The 20035-nt window shown below is 37.7% G+C and overlaps 1 protein-coding gene across 1 annotated transcript in view; it reads right to left on the reverse strand.

Annotated features, from left to right (window-relative positions):
* The window catches only part of LYPLA2 (lysophospholipase 2), a 76784-nt gene that overhangs the window by 33913 nt on the left and 22836 nt on the right, over nt 1-20035 (reverse strand). The window contains exons 2-6 of the mRNA XM_053707296.1: nt 5147-5178; nt 3794-3859; nt 3614-3661; nt 2119-2189; nt 1966-2039 (exon numbers count right to left, since the gene is read on the reverse strand). Of these exons, the coding sequence (XP_053563271.1) occupies nt 1966-2039; nt 2119-2189; nt 3614-3661; nt 3794-3859; nt 5147-5178 (291 nt within the window). The remainder of the gene's footprint in view (nt 1-1965; nt 2040-2118; nt 2190-3613; nt 3662-3793; nt 3860-5146; nt 5179-20035) is intronic.

The following is a 20035-nucleotide window of genomic DNA, read 5'->3' on the forward strand; positions in this document are numbered from 1 at the left end:
AAAACAAAATCGGCGATAAAAGTAAATTGGAAAGTTGTTTAAAATTACATGCGCTATTTAAATCAAAAGTTTTTTTTGGACTTGACTGTCCCTTTGATTGTGTCTTATTGATAGCATATATTAAACAAGCTCAAAATAACTATATTAAATTTTTTGTTTGTTTGTTTTTATTAAACAAAACCTTTGATCTAAATCAGGGAAGATTAAAGGAACACTAAAGTCAAAATTAAACAGATAGAACACGCAATTGTAAACAATTTTCCAATTCACTTCCATTATCAAATTGTGCACAATCTTCTTATATGCAAAGTTTGAGGCTTCAGCCCCTACTGAACATGTGCAATAATTCACAGTATGTATGTATGTATGTATAATATTAATATATATATATATATATATATATATATATATATATATATATTATATATATATATATATATATATATATATATACATATACATATATATATATATATATACATATACATACACACACTTATATGCAATCTGTGAGGTTATAACAATAAACCATCTACAGACGCACAATATGTATATGTATATAACCAATAAAAAAAAAAACACAGGCCTTTCATTCTGCAACCATTGCCCAACATGCATGTATATTTTATATATATATATATATATATATAGATCTCTGATGAAGTGCATGTGAGCATGCGCGAAACGCGTCAGATCCAGCACCCCTTGCACACTGTTATTGTGCTACATACTCTTCGTTTGATTAAAACCACTTTGGCATAGAGTTTTGCGGTTCCTTGTTTCCTTTTTGTAATATATATATATATATATATATATATATATATATATATATATATATATATATATATATAGATAGATAGATATATATATATAGAGAGAGAGAGAGAAAATAACTCATTGTGTAAACCATTTACAAATCTAAACAAGTCAGAAGACTTGCTTTAAACCCAGAAACTCTCTGACTACACTGTTTTCCAATGCAGCAAAGGAATCTGGGTAAGATATGCAAATGAGGTTCACAATGACTCACCTTTTTACTTTTAGCCTGCTTTTTAAGACAGACTTCCCTTTACGCCATAGCACTGCTGCATTACACAGCTTTTATGCTTAGCTAGGGTTAGTACAGTGATTCTAACCAATCCCAGGACAGCTGTTTCGTGGTTATTGCCACTCATCAGCTGGGAGTAGGTTGAATCACTGCTTGGTAAAGTTCATTTCTGGGGGAAATTCAACAACAATTAAAATTATGGGGAGGCGAAAAGTGAGTTTAAAATCCTCCACTAAAATAAATAAATAAATAAATAAGAGTAAGGCCTGTGAGTGCTTATTTTATTTGGATTTGATATATACATATGGTGCATCTGTAGATGGTATATTGTTATAACCTCCCAGATACACACACGATACACTGAGATAATTTACTGCACATGGGCGTCAAAACTGTTATATTCTTAACATACCTAACACCTGCACAAAAATAAATACATAATCAACCTCTGGTCAGAATGGAACCAAATGTCTGCTCAAATACAAATAAGTTTTCTGTACCGAAGAGCATGGACATGCCTCTTCTACACTCTTGTTTAATAAAAAAATTTGTTGCAGAAGTAATAAACACTGTTTTCTACTTTTGTGATTATCTCCATATTTTTGCCATAATTGGATTTCATGACTGAATAATTTTTTTGTAAATTCAAATGTGGAAACAAGCGAGGGGCTGGCAAACTCCTGGAGCAAGGGAGCTAATGTTCCTAAAACTTTACTTTTAGCTCATACTTTTTTGGTGGTCTACATAAATCTATATTGGGGGGGGGGAGTGAGAGGTTTTTCAATCTTTTACAGGCTTCTAAGTTTCAAATACATATGGTGACACCTGGATTGGGTAACAGCTATAAGCATAAACCTTGTTTCTGTTATCAGTCTATAAAATTTGATGGTTAGTGGTGAAAGGGTTATACACATTACCTGAGAGAATCCGCCCAGGATAATTCTGTTAGCAGGGATCCCGTTCTTGACCTCGTGCTCAATAATACTCTTAACTGTAAGAGAAAATGAGAGGTTATCAGTGCAATAACCAATAATCTCTGACCCGGCAACACCCACAGCTAATTCCCTTACTGCTCTCTGCTGCTTTCTTGATCCCAGCTTCATCTTCTGGAGCATCAGGACTTAAACCCATTAGGTCAAACCTGCAGAGAGAGGAGCAAGGAGTAAGCCAGAAAACGCCATTTAAAAACACAACAATCTACTGATTGGGATTAGTAAAACTGATTAGAAAACCTACATCCCCCCCCAAAGCAAATAACCAAATCACATCCATACCCTGCAATACAGGCCCAACCTTGTATCCATACCCTGCAATACAGGCCCAACCTTATATCCATACCCTGCAATACAGGCCCAACCTTGTATCCATACACTACAATACAGATCCAACCTTGCACCCAACCTTGTATCCTACTGAAAATGTACAACATAATGTTACAGTCAAAATGGGCAATGCTACATATACAGCACTACAGGAATTATAACTTAAAATGTTGCAGGATTAGAGACATAAAACACCTTGTAAGTCCAATACTATTGTGCAGTCTTGCAATAAATACATTTAAAGGGCAGAGTTTGAAAGCTTTACGAAGAGATTAACACTTGCTTGATGTAATTGTTTTCAAGACCAAAATTACCCCACGACTTGCCTTATTTGAAGGAGTCAATCCAGATTGGTTACTTGAATAGACAAGACTTTACACTGTTGTTTTGTTAGTAATAATTGCATTGTTTTGTGGTATTTTATCTAATCACCCTGCTGGGCAAATTGGGGAAATATATGTAGCAGTGTTAGCCTTGTGAAATCTGCAGTATACTCTTCCAATTCTAAGAATTGGAAAAATCAACCATTTTCAGAGATAAAATAACATTTTTGTTTGTGCTCTAAAATTACTCCTTATACCAACTGCAGAGTATTATATGTATGGACAATGGTTCCTTCTTGTTTATTTTTGTATTTAAATCATAATCGTTAAAACCATCACCTAATGCTCTTAAGGAAACGCACATACAACTGGGCTGAGCCTACTGGTAAAGCAGACCTGCTTGTGTTATAGGTGTCTTAGCACATGTAATATAGTTAGGTACAGGTAGAAAAGGTTTGGATTTCAGAATATTTGTATCTTGAAAATGGGACAGTTTGGAGAGAGCATGGAACCAACTGTAAACAACAAAGTATTATGTAATTTAAGCCATGTTTATATGTTATAATACAGCTTATACATTTAATTAAAGGTAGTTTTATATCATTTTCAAATACTTTTGTGACTTACAGGTGGGGAAAATAAAAAATAAATAAAATGTATAAAAAATTACTGAATATTAGTGAACAAGTTTGGATTTTAGAACAAGTTTGGACTTTAGAATTCCGTCTTTGGTAACTTGTACATGTATTGAAATGCTAACAAAAGAAAGTTGTTTGTAAACAATTAAATACACCCAGTAGGCAAAATGGACCATAAGGAACATGTTAAAGGGGAGCACATTGTAAAGTGTTTTATGTCGCTTTTACAATCCTGTCTAGCAGAAAAGGGTATTTATTTAGGTTTTGTATCTCCTAACTCACCATGCTGGCATCACCATTTTCATGTTCAATGTCACAGGGATGCGTGGCCTGGAGAAGAAGTGAGAACAGTCAAAAAAAAAAAAAAGGAGCCAAGAAAGTAGGTTAACAAATACTTTGTAGTACTCAACACACTGAAAAAAGCATACACTGTGTGTTGTTGATAAAGATATTAATACTTACGCATGAGGACAAATATATTTAACGTAGGGCAGCCTTATGCCAGATAATGCCTCGGCCCAGCCGTGTCTAGGGAACACAAAGACAGAATATTTAATGATTGAATACCATAAAATCAGGTGTTTTAAGGGACAGAACAGTCAAGATTGAAATGTACAGCGGTGCATTTCAATTTGAAATAGAAGTATTTTGCAATATACTTCCAGTATCAAAAATACTTCTAGTAAAAGTTATTACTGGTTTTCCTGTGGCATACGCACATATCCTGTGAGGGACCATGCACCAGAATTCAATCACCATGCCTGCTGAGGGATCTAGTAGTGGTGTGTGTTGTTTCTGCGAAGACTTAATTTGTCTCATACAAGCTGCTGCCGACCCTGGGCGAAAGTGTGGTGTTTGAATACTGGTGCACGGGCCCTAACAGCATATGTGCGTATGCCATAGGAAAACACTGATAACTTTTACTAGACGCATGTTTGCAAATGGAAATATATTGCAAAATGCATCTATTTCACATTTAAATGCACCCATGTACATTTATTTTGACCTTTCTATCCCTTTAAATACAGATTTGGCATATAATAAAAGGACATCACTTTAAAGGGACAGTAAACATCAATATTATTTTTTACATTTCTGTGCAGTTTGTGCACAATTAGAGGGTTTTGGGGGCCTTACTTTTTCTGTGCTGATTGTTATTCAGATATTGGCCCCAAAAACTGCCATTGTTCTCCCGGTAACCCTTCTGTCCATTAAAGCATTTTTGAAACTTTTTTTTTTTTTTAATCAAATGCTTTTTGATGAAAAATCTATCTAAAGAGAGTCTTCTATCTAATATATGTTATAGCCAAAGGTTATTCATCCTAAAATAAGGATTCATTTTTAATCATGTATAATGAGGCTGTAAATTCATGGCAGCAATGTTTTTGATAAATTAATTCCAGAGGTTTCTATAAGATTATTTTGGGCAATTTCTACCTAGAAGATAATCACAGATGTTTGGTTTTGCAGTTCTCAAAACTGTGAATTTCTTTTTGCATAGATAACATTTTTGCTGTGAAAATCAGATGTTATGAAATAAACATACAGAGTTGAGAAGAAGACCTTAACCCCTTCATGCCTGGGACAAGTGCTTCGGAACAAAGTTCTGATGTAAACAGTTGCTTGAAAAATGAAATCATGCAATCGTCGATTTGATCACGTGGTTTCAAGGCCGGGATCGGATCAAACAAATTTGTGCTTTATAAATAACAGTTTTCAGTGCCCACTTTACCACTATCTAACACAGGCAATATATGGGTAAGCAATTTTTAGAAAAAATATATTGTAGCAAACATATGGAAATCCAAAACGTACCCTGAATCTCCAAGCCCATGCAGAAATATCACCTGCAAAGAGAAGAAACAGTATCTGTTTATGAAGAGCATTGAACAGTGTCATGAAGACCTCATGATTTTAAGTTGTGAGGGGTTAACTTTTTCTCTGTGTTAATTACTTTGTTTTTCTAGATTAATATTTCGCTTTTTGGTTTTACTGCAATGAAACACACATATTTGTATTATGCAATGTACAACTACAGCAATACCCCCCCCCCATGGACAGGTTTTGTGGGGTTTTAGGAAGTTACAAGGTCAAATATGGGGCCTGCCCATTTCAATCTGACACATTGATCTTAACAGCACTGAAAGCGTTAGTTTTTAAAAAAAAAAATTTTTTATTAGAGATATATATATATATATATATAACTGATTGGGACACTCTGAAGTAGTAATCTCTCTCTCTGAGGAAAGAGAGCCACCAGGAAATACAGACAGACGATGATTCCAATCAGCTATCACATTAAATCAGTGATTGCCTGCAACTGTGATAACATGACTCCAACGCCGCAGATTGGCTCCTGTGCGACTGCTTGCGTTACCAGAAAGTCCCTGCGTCAGATCCAAACATGTACGTTTTACGGGGCGGAGCAGCGGGGCCACATAAGATATATATATATATATATATATATATATATATATTTATTTGCAGTGATGTTTCGGGGGAATTCACCCCTTCATCAGGTCTGATGAAGGGGCGAATACCCCGAAACGTCACTGAAAATAAACTAAGTTTGGACACTTTTCAAAACCAGCGAGTGCTTTGTTCCAATTATATATATATATATATATATATATATATATATATATATATATATATATATATATATATATATATATATACACACATACACACACACACACACATATACATACACACACACACACACATATTGGATATAAAAAGTCTACACACCCCTTTTAAAATGTCAGGTTTCTGTGATGTAAAAAAAATGAGACAAAGATACAAAGATAAATCATTTCAGACCTTTCTCCACCTTTAATGTGACCTATAAACTGTACAACTCAATTGAAAAACAAACTGAAATCTTTTAGGTAAAGGGAAATAAAAATTAAAATATGGTTGCATAAGTGTGCACACCCTCTTATAACTGGGGATATAGCTGTGTTCAGAATTAAGCAATCACTTTCAAAATCATGTTAAATAGGAGTCAGCATACACCTGCCATCATTTAAAGTGCCTCTGATTAACCCCAAATAAAGTTCAGCTAGTAGGTCTTTCCTGACATTTTGCTAGTCGCACCCTACAGCAAAAGCCATGGTCCGCAGAGAACTTCTAAAGCATCAGAGGGATCTCATTGTTAAAAGGTATCAGTCAGGAGAAGGGTACAAAAGAATTTCCAAGGCATTAGATATACCATGGAAAACAGTGAAGATAGTCATCTTCAAGTAAAGAAAATATGGTGCAACAGTGACATTACCAAGAACTGGATGTCCATCCAAAATTGATGAAAAGACGAGAAGAAAACTGGTCTGGGAGGCTGCCAAGAGGCCTACAGCAACATTAAAGGAGCTGCAGGAATATCTGGCAAGTACATGTGACAACAATCGCCCGTATTCTTCATATGTCTGGGCTATGGGGTAGAGTGGCAAGACGGAAGCCTTTTCTTACAACAAAAAACATCCAAGCCCGACTAAATTTTGCAAAAACACATCTGAAGTTTCCCAAAAGCATGTTGCAAAAGGTGTTCTGGTCTGATGAAACCAAAGTTGAACTTTTTGGCCATAATTCCAAAAGATATGTTTGGCGCAAAAACAACACTGCATATCACCAAAAGAACGCCATACCCACAGTAAAGAATGGTGGTGGCAGCATTATGCTTTGGGGCTGTTTTTCTTTGGATGGAACTGGGCCTTAGTCAAGGTAGAGGGAATAATGAACAGTTCTAAATACCAGACAATATTGACACAAAACCTTCATGCTTCTGCTAGAAAGCTGAACATGAAGAGGAACTTCATCTTTCAGCATGACAACGACCCAACGCATACATCCAAATCAACAAAGGAATGGCTCCATCAGAAGATTAAAGTTTTGGGATGGCCCTGCCAGAGTCCAGACCTGAATCCAATTCAAAATCTGTGGGGTGATCTGAAGAGGGCTGTGCACAGGGGATGCCCTTGCATTCTGACAAATTTAGAGTGTTTTGCAAAGAAGAGTGGGCAAATCTTGCCAAGTCAAGATGTGCCATGCTGAAAAAATCATACCCAAAAATACTGAGTGCTGTAATAAAATCAAAAGGTGCTTCAATAAAGTATTAGTTTAAGGCTGTTCACGTACCCCACGTTCTCACACTTCCCAGTACACTCACTCCACGCACTCTCCCCCTCACCCACTCCCTTCTCACTATCACTTGCACCCCCTTCCGCCCCCCCCTTTTTTTTTTTTTTTTTTTTTTTTTTTTTCTTTCTTCACCTCTCTCCCGCACCACTTTTGGCACATGTCGATAAAGTAATATATGGATAAGTTTTTATCACATAGCGTGCACGCAATGCCAGCCAAGACAAAAGACAGTCGGAAACCTAGGAGTAGCCTAGAACCCAATTTTGAACCAAGACCAGACACAAGTAGCTTAAACATAAACAAAACAGATATCGATGAAATATCCAAACAGGTAGCCCATTTGCTACTCCCACAGTTTGAATCTATTAAACTGGAGATTTCCACGTTGTCTTTTGAAATGAAAAATTTCACTACAAGATTAGCAGACGCAGAAACCAGAATATCAGATGTGGAGGATTCCACATATAAACTAGAACAAATCAGTCAACAGCACAACACTCAAATTAAGGAGCTAAGTGAGAAACTGGAAGACCTTGAGGATAGATCACGCAGGAATAATTTAAAAATAATTGGCTTACCAGAAAGCCCCATGTATCAGGATCTTATTCATTTTGCAGCAATAAAATTACCACAACTCCTGGGACTTAACCAACAAACACAGCCAATACAGGTAGAGAGAGCCCATCGGATGGGAAGTCTTAGACAACTTGAGCCAGGTAGCATACAGAAGCGCCCCATCATGGTGAAATATCTAAACTTCCATGATAAAACCAACATATTAAGGGCCTACAGAAAAATGCAAAACATAGAAATAGAACAGAATAGAATTTTACTATTTCAGGACTACTCACTGCAGACATCTAACAAACGGAGGGCAATGGCCCCATACTGCACTACATTAATAAACCAAGGCCTCTCGGCCAGGCTAATCTACCCTGCTAAAATTAAGCTTTTAAATAACAATGAAACAATTATGCTAAACACTCCGACAGAGGCCAAGGCCTACTTAGATCAGCATAGGCCGGATATCAGTTAAAAGGCTGGGGAATAGAGGCAGGAGTGAATCATGCAAATCACAAATAGGCTTACATATATGGATCAGCGTATGATAAAGGGGAACAAGAAATCAAGATTCCCACACATGTTTTCTCCTCATAAGCAAGCTTACTTAGCTAGATATGATGAGGGAGCGAGACTAGGAGGAAGGGGGGGGGTTTCTTTTTTTTAACCCCTTCCTTTTCCCCCCCCCCCTTTTTTTTTTTTTTTTTTTTTTTTTTTTCTCCCCTTCTTTCACGAGGCCTATAGATAATGACATAAATAGACTAAAATGACCTTAAAGGTCATGTCATGGAACGTGGGCGGTATCACAAACCCAATCAAACGTAAAAGAATTTTAACACACATAAATAAACACAGAGCTGATATTAATTTACTACAAGAAACACACTTATCCGAACAAGAACACAAAAAATTAAAAGTCAACTGGGTCCAGGAGATCATATCTACTCCATGTGCATCACGAAAACGTGGAGTAGCTATACTCATCCGGAAAAATCTGGATTATGAAATTATTTCTCAGGAGTTAGACCCTGGGAAGCGATATATTATTATGAGAATAAAAATCGCTTCAATCGTTTATACGATATGCAATGTATACGGCCCCAATAACTATGACGAGTTGTTCTGGGTAAAATTGAAGGCTAAATTGTTCTATTACATGGACACTATCATGATAGTTGCAGGGGACTTTAACCTTGCAGCAACCAATATAGACCGTCTGAACACTAACAACACAAAACCAATTAGAACTCCTCAGAAAATATCTAGAATATTACGAACTTTTTGCAATACACTCCAATTACAAGATATCTGGCGTCACAAGAACCCTAATATAAGAGCTTACACATGTGAAGCTAAACATCATAAAACATTCTCACGAATTGATTTTTTTCTGGGTTCAGTCAGGGTGCTCGGGAACTGCATGAACGCGCAGATAGGCGACATTATCATTTCTGACCACGCCCCCATATTTTTAGAAATTAAGCACAGCAACACCTCCTTTGAACCCGCAGGTGGATATACCTTTCCCCGCTATCTATCCAGCAATAAGGAGTTTCAAAAACACATTCAAGCGGTGTGGCGAGAATATAAATTACAGAACAGTACATATAACCACAAATCGGAAACTTACTGGGAAACAGCTAAAGCAGTAATCAGGGGTGAGATTAAAAAATATACATGCAGGATCAGGGCCAAAACACGCTTAAGAGAGAGAGAGCTATCAAATCATCTTAGAAACACCTACAATTTGTACATTACCGACCCTAACCAACTACATTGGCAGAAATATTGTAAAGCCAAATTAGAATGGGATACAACATCACTTAAGAAAGCTATGACACAAGAAAATCAACAAAGGGCCAAGTTTTACAGATTCGGTAGTAAAGTTGGGAAACTACTGGCAAATTGTGTCAAGATACACCAAGCACATAAACCTATAAAAGCCATTAAGATTGGGGAGAAAAGATTAACTGAGTCAGAGGATATTAAGACCGGATTCCATGAATTTTTTAAGAGATTATACGCTGACCCATATATAGATATTCAGAACAAAGAGAAGTTCTGGGGAAATATCCAGGTCCCAGTTCTACCCCGACAAGTTGCAGAAAAGCTTAATCAAATCATAACTAACACCGAAGTAACACAAGCTATAGACAGACTTAGACTGGGGAAAGCTGCCGGCCCTGACTTACTCCCGGCCGAAATGTATAAAATACTGAAAGATGAGGTTGCAACAGCACTAACGAATCTGTTCAATGATTATCTAGGCAAGGGCAAGACACCTTCTAAATATTTTACTGCATCAAAAATCATACTAATCCCAAAAAAGGGAAAAGACCCAGAAATAGCTGATTCATACCGCCCCATATCACTCCTAAATGTCGATTACAAAATTTTCACTGCAATTCTGGCACAGAGATTAAAACCCATTCTTGGAGCCCTAATACATGTGGACCAGGTCGGCTTCATGGCACAGCGGAATTCAATGGCCAGTATTAGGAAAATTTTTTTGCTAATTGACTTCCTACACGCAAATAAAACCCACCAACAGGCCGACCCAGCTATCCTCTCTCTCGATGCCCGAAAAGCATTTGATTCGATTACCTGGGACCACTTATTCTATGCCATGAAACAGTTTGGATTTATAGGGAACTTCCCCACTTGTATTAGGGCATTATATTCAAATGCTTCATCAATGTTATTGGTAAACGGCTCACTCACAGATTCTTTTGATATCAAGACAGGTACCCGTCAAGGGTGTCCAATTTCACCACTATTATTCAATTTGGCACTAGAACCTTTAGCATTAATGCTAAAAACTCAACTAGAAGGGCTTAACATAGGCGATAAAGCTTTCAAAATCCTGCTTTACGCAGACGACGTATTAATTTTTCTCAAAGATCCCCAAGCCGAGATTCCCCATATATTAAAGACTATCGAAGTATTTGGTTCGTTCTCAGGCTACAAAATTAATATTAATAAGTCTGACCTACTTTGGCTAAATCCAAACCCGCAAATAAATTATACGCCTCCATTTAATGTTGCAGAACACTACATTACATATCTTGGTATTAAAATTAGTAGAAATCCATTAGAATGGTACGAACAAAACTTCGCACCACTTCTAAACAAAATTGAAGCAGATCTGTTGAACTGGACGAAAATTCCCCTCTCACTAACGGCTAAAATTAACCTAATCAAGATGACCATATTACCCAAACTACTATATACCATGCAGAATACACCCCTTATATTAGCAAAAAAAGATATCAAGCTTCTGGACAAACGAATTAGGACCTTTTTATGGGGCATGGGTAAGAACAGGGTCGCACTCGACAAATTGGCTCATCTTAGACAATATGGTGGACTATCATTCCCCATATTCGAACTCTATAACAATATCTGTTTGGCTAAGGTCGCCATGGACTGGATCACGGAAAGATCTTATATTGCTTCACTAGAAGTTGAACAAAAACTAACCTCCCCTTATTCCTTAATTGCGCTATTACACTGTCCTATTAAAGCACTCCCAGCTAAGCTCAAGACTAAATGTACCATAGTAAATGTCATCAAAGCATGGCAATACATTCGTTTATGCATGAACGACAACCCCCAAATCTCTGAGCTAGTACCTATTGCCAAGAATCCATGCTTCAGTCCTGGATTAAGTAATAGAGTATTTAAAAGATGGGCAACACAAGGTCTCACTCACTTAATTCATCTTCGTGATACTGAGACCACGATCATACATACTTTTAGCTTTCTTAAAGCCAAGTTCCAACTTCTGAATAGAGATTTTTATGCGTACTTGCAAGTGCGACATTGGTATAATGAACTAGTCCAAAATCAAACGGGTCACTGGCTTCATCCTGGCATAAGAATGGGCCTTTCCTTATACAAAGCAGGAAAGCACTCTATCAGTTACTGGTATAGAATGATATTAGTACAGAAAGGTGAAGCCAACCTGGTAAGAATCCAGGCTAAATGGCTAAGTGATATTCCCACAATAGATATCGAACAGCTGAAACACAGTACAATAGTGGCGGAGCATGCTACTCTATCGGCGTCATGGCGCGAATCACAATTTAAAATTTTAAATCGCTTCTACATAACTCCCGCAGATATAAATAAATGGTATGGTCAAACGTCAAAGTTATGCCCAAGATGTAGATCCGTGGTGGCCGATCTGGTCCACATGTTTTGGTCATGCCCAAAAATCTTGCAATTTTGGAAACGGATACAGTTTTGGTTGAATCAACTATTTCACGCACAAATTACATTATCACAAGCCAATATATTCTTCCTTCTAACAAACACCACTCACGAGATGCGCAATAATAATTTTATCAATACTGTAATATTGGGCGCCAGATATCTTATATTAAAAAACTGGCAAGCAACGCGTCCACCCACACTTAACAATCTTACACATCTACTCCATTCCCAATATATAATAGAACAGACGGACAATTTTAACAATGGACCCCAGCAACAACTCAGCTTTGAAAAAAAATGGTTAGTTTTTATTCAAAAATACAGGCATAATATATAAAAACTAACCAGTTGCGATTTCCCTTCCCTCCCCCTCTTTTTTTTTTTTTTTTTCTTTTCCCCTCTTCCCCCTTTTCTTTTCTTTTCTCCTCCTTTGTTTCTCTCCTTTCTTCTTTCTTAACTCAGCAAGACTCTCATAATATTAAGTTAGGTCATGTGTTAACTGATAACTGGAGGGCATATAACTACATAAAATGTTAACTAAACCTGGTAAAATATAACAGGAGTCACCCCAGCACACACGGTGGGCATAAAAGATGTTGTATAGATATAGAAATGTTATATATCATACAAATTAAGCTTTGTTATAATATCACATAAAATAAGTGCTGGAACTTTTGTATACCGATGTGCTCTGCAATATTTGATGTATGAATCTGTCAATTTTTTTTTTTTTTTTTTTTTTCTTTTTTGGTGATGAGAACACTCTGTAATAATTGGTAACAGACTGTTATGTTTCTTTGTATGCCCTTCAATAAAAAATAAATACAGAAAAAAAAAAAAAAAAGGCTGTTCACACTTATGCAACCATATTATTTTATTTTTTTATTTTTATTTCCCTTTACCTAAAAGATTTCAGTTTGTTTTTCAATTGAGTTGTACAGTTTATAGGTCACATTAAAGGTGGAAAAAGTTCTGAAATTATTTATCTTTGTCTCATTTGTTTACATCACAGAAACCTGACATTTTAACAGGGGTGTGTAGACTTTTTATATCATGTGTGTGTGTATATATAACCAGGGTTAGGTTCCAGAAGAAATGGTTGTAAATAGAAACGTTGTAAATTGAAACCCAGTTTATAATGTAAATCAATGGGAAGTGAGGGAGATAGGTTCCAGGCCCCTCTCAAAATTGTCATAAGTAACACCTAAACAGCATTATAAACCTAATAAAATAATCACACAACACATAATATATAATTAAACTAAGTTAAATGAACAAAAACATTTGCTAAACAGCATTAATACCTAATAAAATAATCACACAACACAGACTTCACTTGCATTTTTCTGCAAACAGTTCTTTCTATGCATTCCAATCTGGACTGATTTATAGACAGGGAGATCTTGTTTCTTTGAAATCTGCTTGATAGCTCAGGTCTGGTTAAACTGATTAATTTCAGCTTGCTTGGCCGCAACACAAGTGGACAGCTCCACCTACTGGCTATTTTAATAAATGCGCTGCTTCTCAATGCTTTTCAATAGCAGTCACATGACTAGAAAAAAAAATGTTATTCTGAAACGGTGTAAATTGAATGTGTATGTATGTATATGTATATATATATATATATATATATATATATATATATATACATACATACACACACATATACATACACATATACATACACACATATATATATATATATATATATATATATATATATATATATATATATATATATATATATATATATATATATATATATATAAACCTCTACAATACACCTTCACTATTTATTTTATCCCCTCTTCCTGTAACTCCATTCTGAAATTGTGAGTTTTTCAGTTTCTAGTTAGAAATGGAAGTGCAGAACAGTTATCTTCTGTCCCTAATTGGCCACAGCAAAGAAAGTGACCTAAGTTATAACATGACCGAAATGTATTTAATTGTGATTTCAGCAAAATAATGTTGTCATTCTACATGGGAGGCATCGGTCAACAGTGTGACCATATTTCTGCCATCTCCCCTGGAACGGAGGCTATTCTGGTGAAGTTATACATTTGGTTATATTTAACAACTGTTTTTCTTTTATGTGCATTTGTGTTTAATTCATTTTTTATATAAATGTAGTGACTCTTTTTGTTCATAATAAATTTTCTTTTATTAAGTTTTTGCCTTGGTTTAATATTTGAACCGCGTTACCAAAGAGACTAGTAATATTATTGTGTTTTTCTATGTCAATTTTTGCCAAATTGTGTTTTGGAATTTTTAAACTGATAGTCTGGGTTTTTCCTTAGAATTTCCTATAAAGAATAATCTTAAAATGGTGGAAACAGTTTAGTGTGGGTGGCATTAAAGGGGAGCTTGGGCATTTTTCTAGGTCTAGTACAGACTACAGAGTGATTGTTAAACCTTGTAGCCACTGAACCAAGTCATAGGTTTGCATGGAGGGGTTAGACTGTGCCAAAATGACTAAGGTGGAAAAAACCCTCTCTGTGACAAACTTTTGCCGGGTTGGTTAAACTGTATGCATCACAAACTGGTGGTGGTGATATTTTTGTTATTAGATTTTAGTAATTTATGGATTTGATAATGTGGAAATCCAAGTATTAAAAGAAATTGTGAATCTCACAATTTCAAAAGGCTACAACTCAGTGCATTATATAGCCACACATTGCAAACAGTTCCCCTCCCTTTTTTCTGTTTTTTCTTTCCTATTTTATTTGTTTACTATGGATGCATACCAGAAGAGGTCCAAGGAAACTCTACACCTTTTGTGCCAGGACAACGGTATAGCATCCTAGGGAAAACTAAAGAGGGACTCATCCAAACCTTGATGGATTATGACACATGCCATGCAGAGCAACCCAGTGAAGCCTCACACACAGATGAGAGAGGCTCTGCTTCTGGAGAGGCACATGCAGCTGTGGGCCAAGATTTATCAAGCTCTGGAGATCCCTTGGAATGTTACTTGCAAACTTTTCTAAAACATGAAGGCTCAGCGGATCCAAGTTTGCATACACAACTGATATTAAAGTACCAAAAACAGCAAGTTGCTAGAGAAGCAGCAGAACTTCAGGCTGAGAGGAAGGCACTGGCAGCAAAGAGACAAACTGCTGAACATCAGGCCGAGGGGGAAGCAGCAAAGAGTCAAGCTGAGAGTACCAGCTAGGTATTGCACAGTTGGAGAAAGCCACTGCCTGTTATTAGTGAATCTAGAGACTCCTTTGTATTCGGACTGCGTGCCCTTTGTACTCGGACTGCGTGCAGAGAATTTCCCTACCCTAGATAAAGATAAGGATCTGGATGTATTCCTGCACAGCTTTGAAAAGACTTGCAGACAGTATCAGCTGCCAAGGGACCAGTGGGCAAATTATCTCACCCCTCGCCTGAAAGGCCCTGTACTGGAGGCTTTTGCAGAACTACTTCCAGAGTTTGATCAGGACTATGATGCAATTAATTCTACACTGCAGAGGAGGTATGACCTCACTCCTGAGGTTTACAGGAAGAAATTCTGGACTCTGCAGAGGGGAACCTCATACAGATTCACTGCAGTTGTGGTAAACCTGAAAACAGCATTTCGGCAGTGGCTCAGAGGTCTAGAGATTATCACTATGGAGGACCTGATGGTCAAGGAACAGTCCATGCAGTCGTTCCCAGCAGAACTGAATGAGTGGGTGCTGGATCAAAAGCCCAAAACAGCTTTGGAAACGCGTGAGTTGGACGATTTTTATATAGCTAACAGATCACCAGCCAATAGGAGAAGAGCCTTTGCTAAGGTGTCATACAACTGGAAAGGTGTTGCTCCACAATCTCCCATCACCAAGCCTGGTGTACCATTTTTTGCTTCAGCTTCCTCAGGGTGAGGGGGAGCTAGTACCACTTCTGGACAGGTGTTGTGTGTGCAACAAAATTGGGGCACATTAGTCCCACTTGCCCAGAGAAAAAGAAATTGGCACAGCTGAAGAAAGTCATACCTCAGAAGTACCAGTGTCTGTTTTGTTTGGCACCAGGTCAGATGCAAACGACAATGAAAATCTACAAACAGTCGCTGTGAGGCACACGGTAACACTGGGGTAGATGTAACTCTTGTATGTCTAGGACTGTGAGATCTAAGGACATTATCCCTGGCGGGACTTTAGTGGTTATATCTTGATTGGGTAACAGGGAGAGTTCTAAGAAATGTGGGGGTATCTGACCATATTCCTAATAATGTATTACTGGGTACTGATCTGGACAGGTTCTTATCACTATATGTGCCCGACAATCATACCTGTGACCTAATTAGATTAGATGTGTGCACAATGCTGTGCCTGAACTGAGGGTGTCTGTGCTGAGATGTCAAAATGTCAGCGGACTGTATGATTGGGAGAGGGAACCAAATGACAGAAAGAATAAGTTGGTGTCAGATCGAGTGGGGTACGCAGTACTAAGTAACAATGTACAGGGAAAGAATGACTGGGAGATAGGACAGATGGATGGTGTGTGTCTCTGAGCTAGTGGAGTCTGTAGTATTGAGCGAAAATGTAAGGGAAGAGAATGACTGGCAGATGGATGAGGAGTACCAGTCTGTACCAGAACCAGTAGAGTACCCTGTAGAGGATGTAAAAGAAAAATAATGACTGGAAGGAAGGACAGATGGATGTTGTGTGACAGGACCAGAATATTCCCCCAGTAGAGTGTGTAAAGGGGCAGAAGGAAGAGATGTGCTTATCTGTACCAGAGCCAGAATGATCCCAAACCCCAAGTAAAGATGAGAAGGAGCAAAGGGAGAGGGGCAGAGGGAGAGTGTGGATTAATCTGTGCCAGAAGCAGCAGTGCCCCAGTACCCAGAGTGTGTGGGGGAGAAGGGTATATTATACTATTTGAGGGTACCCCAGATTGATTATGCACAAGTGTGGGTGACAGAGACTCCAGAAATCTTAGTAGTAACCTATAAGCGGACTGCACAGACTAGGGGACAAGGACTGACTGAGGATCCAAAGGGTAGACATAAAGAGAAGTGTACTCATACAGCACCACAATCTCATCCAGCACATACAGTACACTGGTATTACAACAGACAGGGTTCTCAGAAGGCTCAGCAGATAGGTCCCACATTGGAGAAAATGGGGGATGCAGTTAGGCAACCCCATAACAACCTTAAAGGACCACTAAACACAGTAGAAGTGCATAATTAACAGGTGCATAATGAAAAGATTTTGTAATAACACTTTCAAATAAGCAGATTTGTTTTTTGACAAAATTTAGGTTTTCCCCATTTGCCTGTATATCATGTGACATCCATCATCCAACCACAGACTAGTATACGTATACCCTATGAACTTTCTCAGTAGGAGTTAGTGCCTCCAAAAGGTGTAAAAATGTATAATCAAAGTAAACTGCTCTATTTGAATCATAAGTTTAATTTTGAGTTTAGTGTCCCTTTAAAGGGATAATGAACCAAATTTTTTTCTCTTTCATGATTTAGACAGAGCATGCAATTTTAAGCAACTTTCTAATTTACTTTTATTATCATTTTTTCTTCGTTCTCTTGCTATCTTTATTTGAAAAAGAAGGCATCTAAGCTAAGGAGCCAGCAACTATTTGGTTCAGCACCATGGACAGCACTTGTTTATCGGTGCTGTCCAATCAGCAAGGACAACCTAGGTTGTCCACCAAAAATGGGCCGGCATCTAAACTTACATTCTTGCTTTTAAAATAAACATACCAAGAGAATGAAGAAAATTTGATAATAGGAGTAAATTAGAAAATTGCTTAAAATCGCATGCTCTATCTGAATCATGAAAGGAACATTTTGGTTCAGTGTCCCTTTAACAAGGAGCAAGTGTACTATTCAAATGGAGGACCAAGATCCCGTTAGCTAATCAACAGCAAGTAGCACAGGTTTATTGCATGTGAAAAAAAAACTGTGCATCCCAGAAACACCTGTAATACAGTATGGTGCAAATTCCAAAGACAAAATACGAGCCTTTTTGGGGGAGGTACCTGCAAATCTAAGGGCTGCCAAAGCCATACCCATACAAAAGCAATTGAATGACTGTACTGCCAGAGAGGGGGTGTATAAAGTAGGGTTGAGAGTTCTGGTACTAATCTTGAGAACAAAACCACTATGTGGATGGTAAAGATGAAAAAGGTATCACATCAAGGGGGATACGCAACTGGGAGCGTCTTGTTTGCCACCTCCCTTTTGAGTCTTATCTAATGGTGTTATGAGGAACTCATGATTATAGGTTGTGAGAGGTTAACTTTTCTCTCTGTTAATAATTTTCTTTTTCCAGATGAGTATTTCTCTGTGTCTATCCTTCAAAAGGGATATGAAATACATAATTTTTGCTTACCTGATAAAATCATGTCTCATTATGGCGTGAGTCCACAATCCATTACTCTTGGGAATTACTCTACTCCACCACTAGGAGGAGGCAAAGATTGCCAAACCCCAAGAACTCTATAAAACCTCTCCTACCTCACACATACCTTAGTCTAACATGTAACCAAACAAGTGAGGTAAGAAAAAGGAATAGGAGCCATAAAAGGAGCATGGAAAAAAAAAACAAAAAAAAAAAAAACATAATTTATGCTTACCTGATAAATTTCTTTCTCCTGTAGTGTAGTCAGTCCACGGGTCATCATTACTTATGGGATATTAACTCCTCCCCAACAGGAAGTGCAAGAGGATCACCCAAGCAGAGCTGCTATATAGCTCCTCCCCTCTACGTCACACCCAGTCATTCGACCGAGAACCAAACGAGAAAGGAGAAACTATAGGGTGCAGTGGTGACTGGAGTATAATTTAAAAATTTAGACCTGCCTTAAAAAACAGGGCAGGCCGTGGACTGACTACACTACAGGAGAAAGGAATTTATCAGGTAAGCATAAATTATGTTTTCTCCTGTTAAGTGTAGTCAGTCCACGGGTCATCATTACTTATGGGATACCAATACCAAAGCTAAGTACACGGATGACGGGAGGGACAGGCAGGATCTCTATACGGAAGGAACCACTGCCTGAAGAACCTTTCTCCCAAAAACAGCCTCCGAAGAAGCAAAAGTGTCAAATTTGTAAAATTTGGAAAAAGTATGAAGAGAAGACCAAGTTGCAGCCTTGCAAATCTGTTCAACAGAGGCCTCGTTCTTAAAGGCCCAAGTGGAAGCCACAGCTCTAGTAGAATGAGCTGTAATCCTCTCAGGAGGTTGCTGTCCAGCAGTCTCATAGGCTAAGCGTATTATGCTACGAAGCCAAAAGGATAGAGAGGTAGCAGATGCTTTTGACCTCTCCTCTGTCCAGAATAAACGACAAACAGAGAAGAAGTTTGTCGAAAATCTTTAGTTGCCTGTAAATAAAATTTCAGGGCACGGACTACATCTAGATTGTGCAGAAGTCGTTCCTTCTTTGAAGAAGGGTTAGGACACAATGATGGAACAACAATCTCTTGATTGATATTCTTGTTAGTGACTACCTTAGGTAAGAACCCAGGTTTAGTACGCAGAACTACCTTATCTGAATGAAAAATCAGATACGGAGAATCACAATGTAAGGCTGATAATTCAGAGACTCTACGAGCCGAGGAAATAGCCATTAAAAACAGAACTTTCCAAGATAACAGCTTGATATCAATGGAGTGAAGGGGTTCAAACGGAACACCCTGTAAAACGTTAAGAACTAAGTTTAAGCTCCACGGTGGAGCTACAGTCTTAAACACAGGCTTAATTCTAGCCAAAGCCTGACAAAAGGCCTGAACGTCTGGAACTTCTGACAGACGTTTGTGTAGAAGGATGGACAGAGCTGAGA

This window comes from Bombina bombina, chromosome 3 (genome assembly GCF_027579735.1).
Source record: "Bombina bombina isolate aBomBom1 chromosome 3, aBomBom1.pri, whole genome shotgun sequence".
Classification (NCBI taxonomy): Eukaryota; Metazoa; Chordata; class Amphibia; order Anura; family Bombinatoridae; genus Bombina; species Bombina bombina.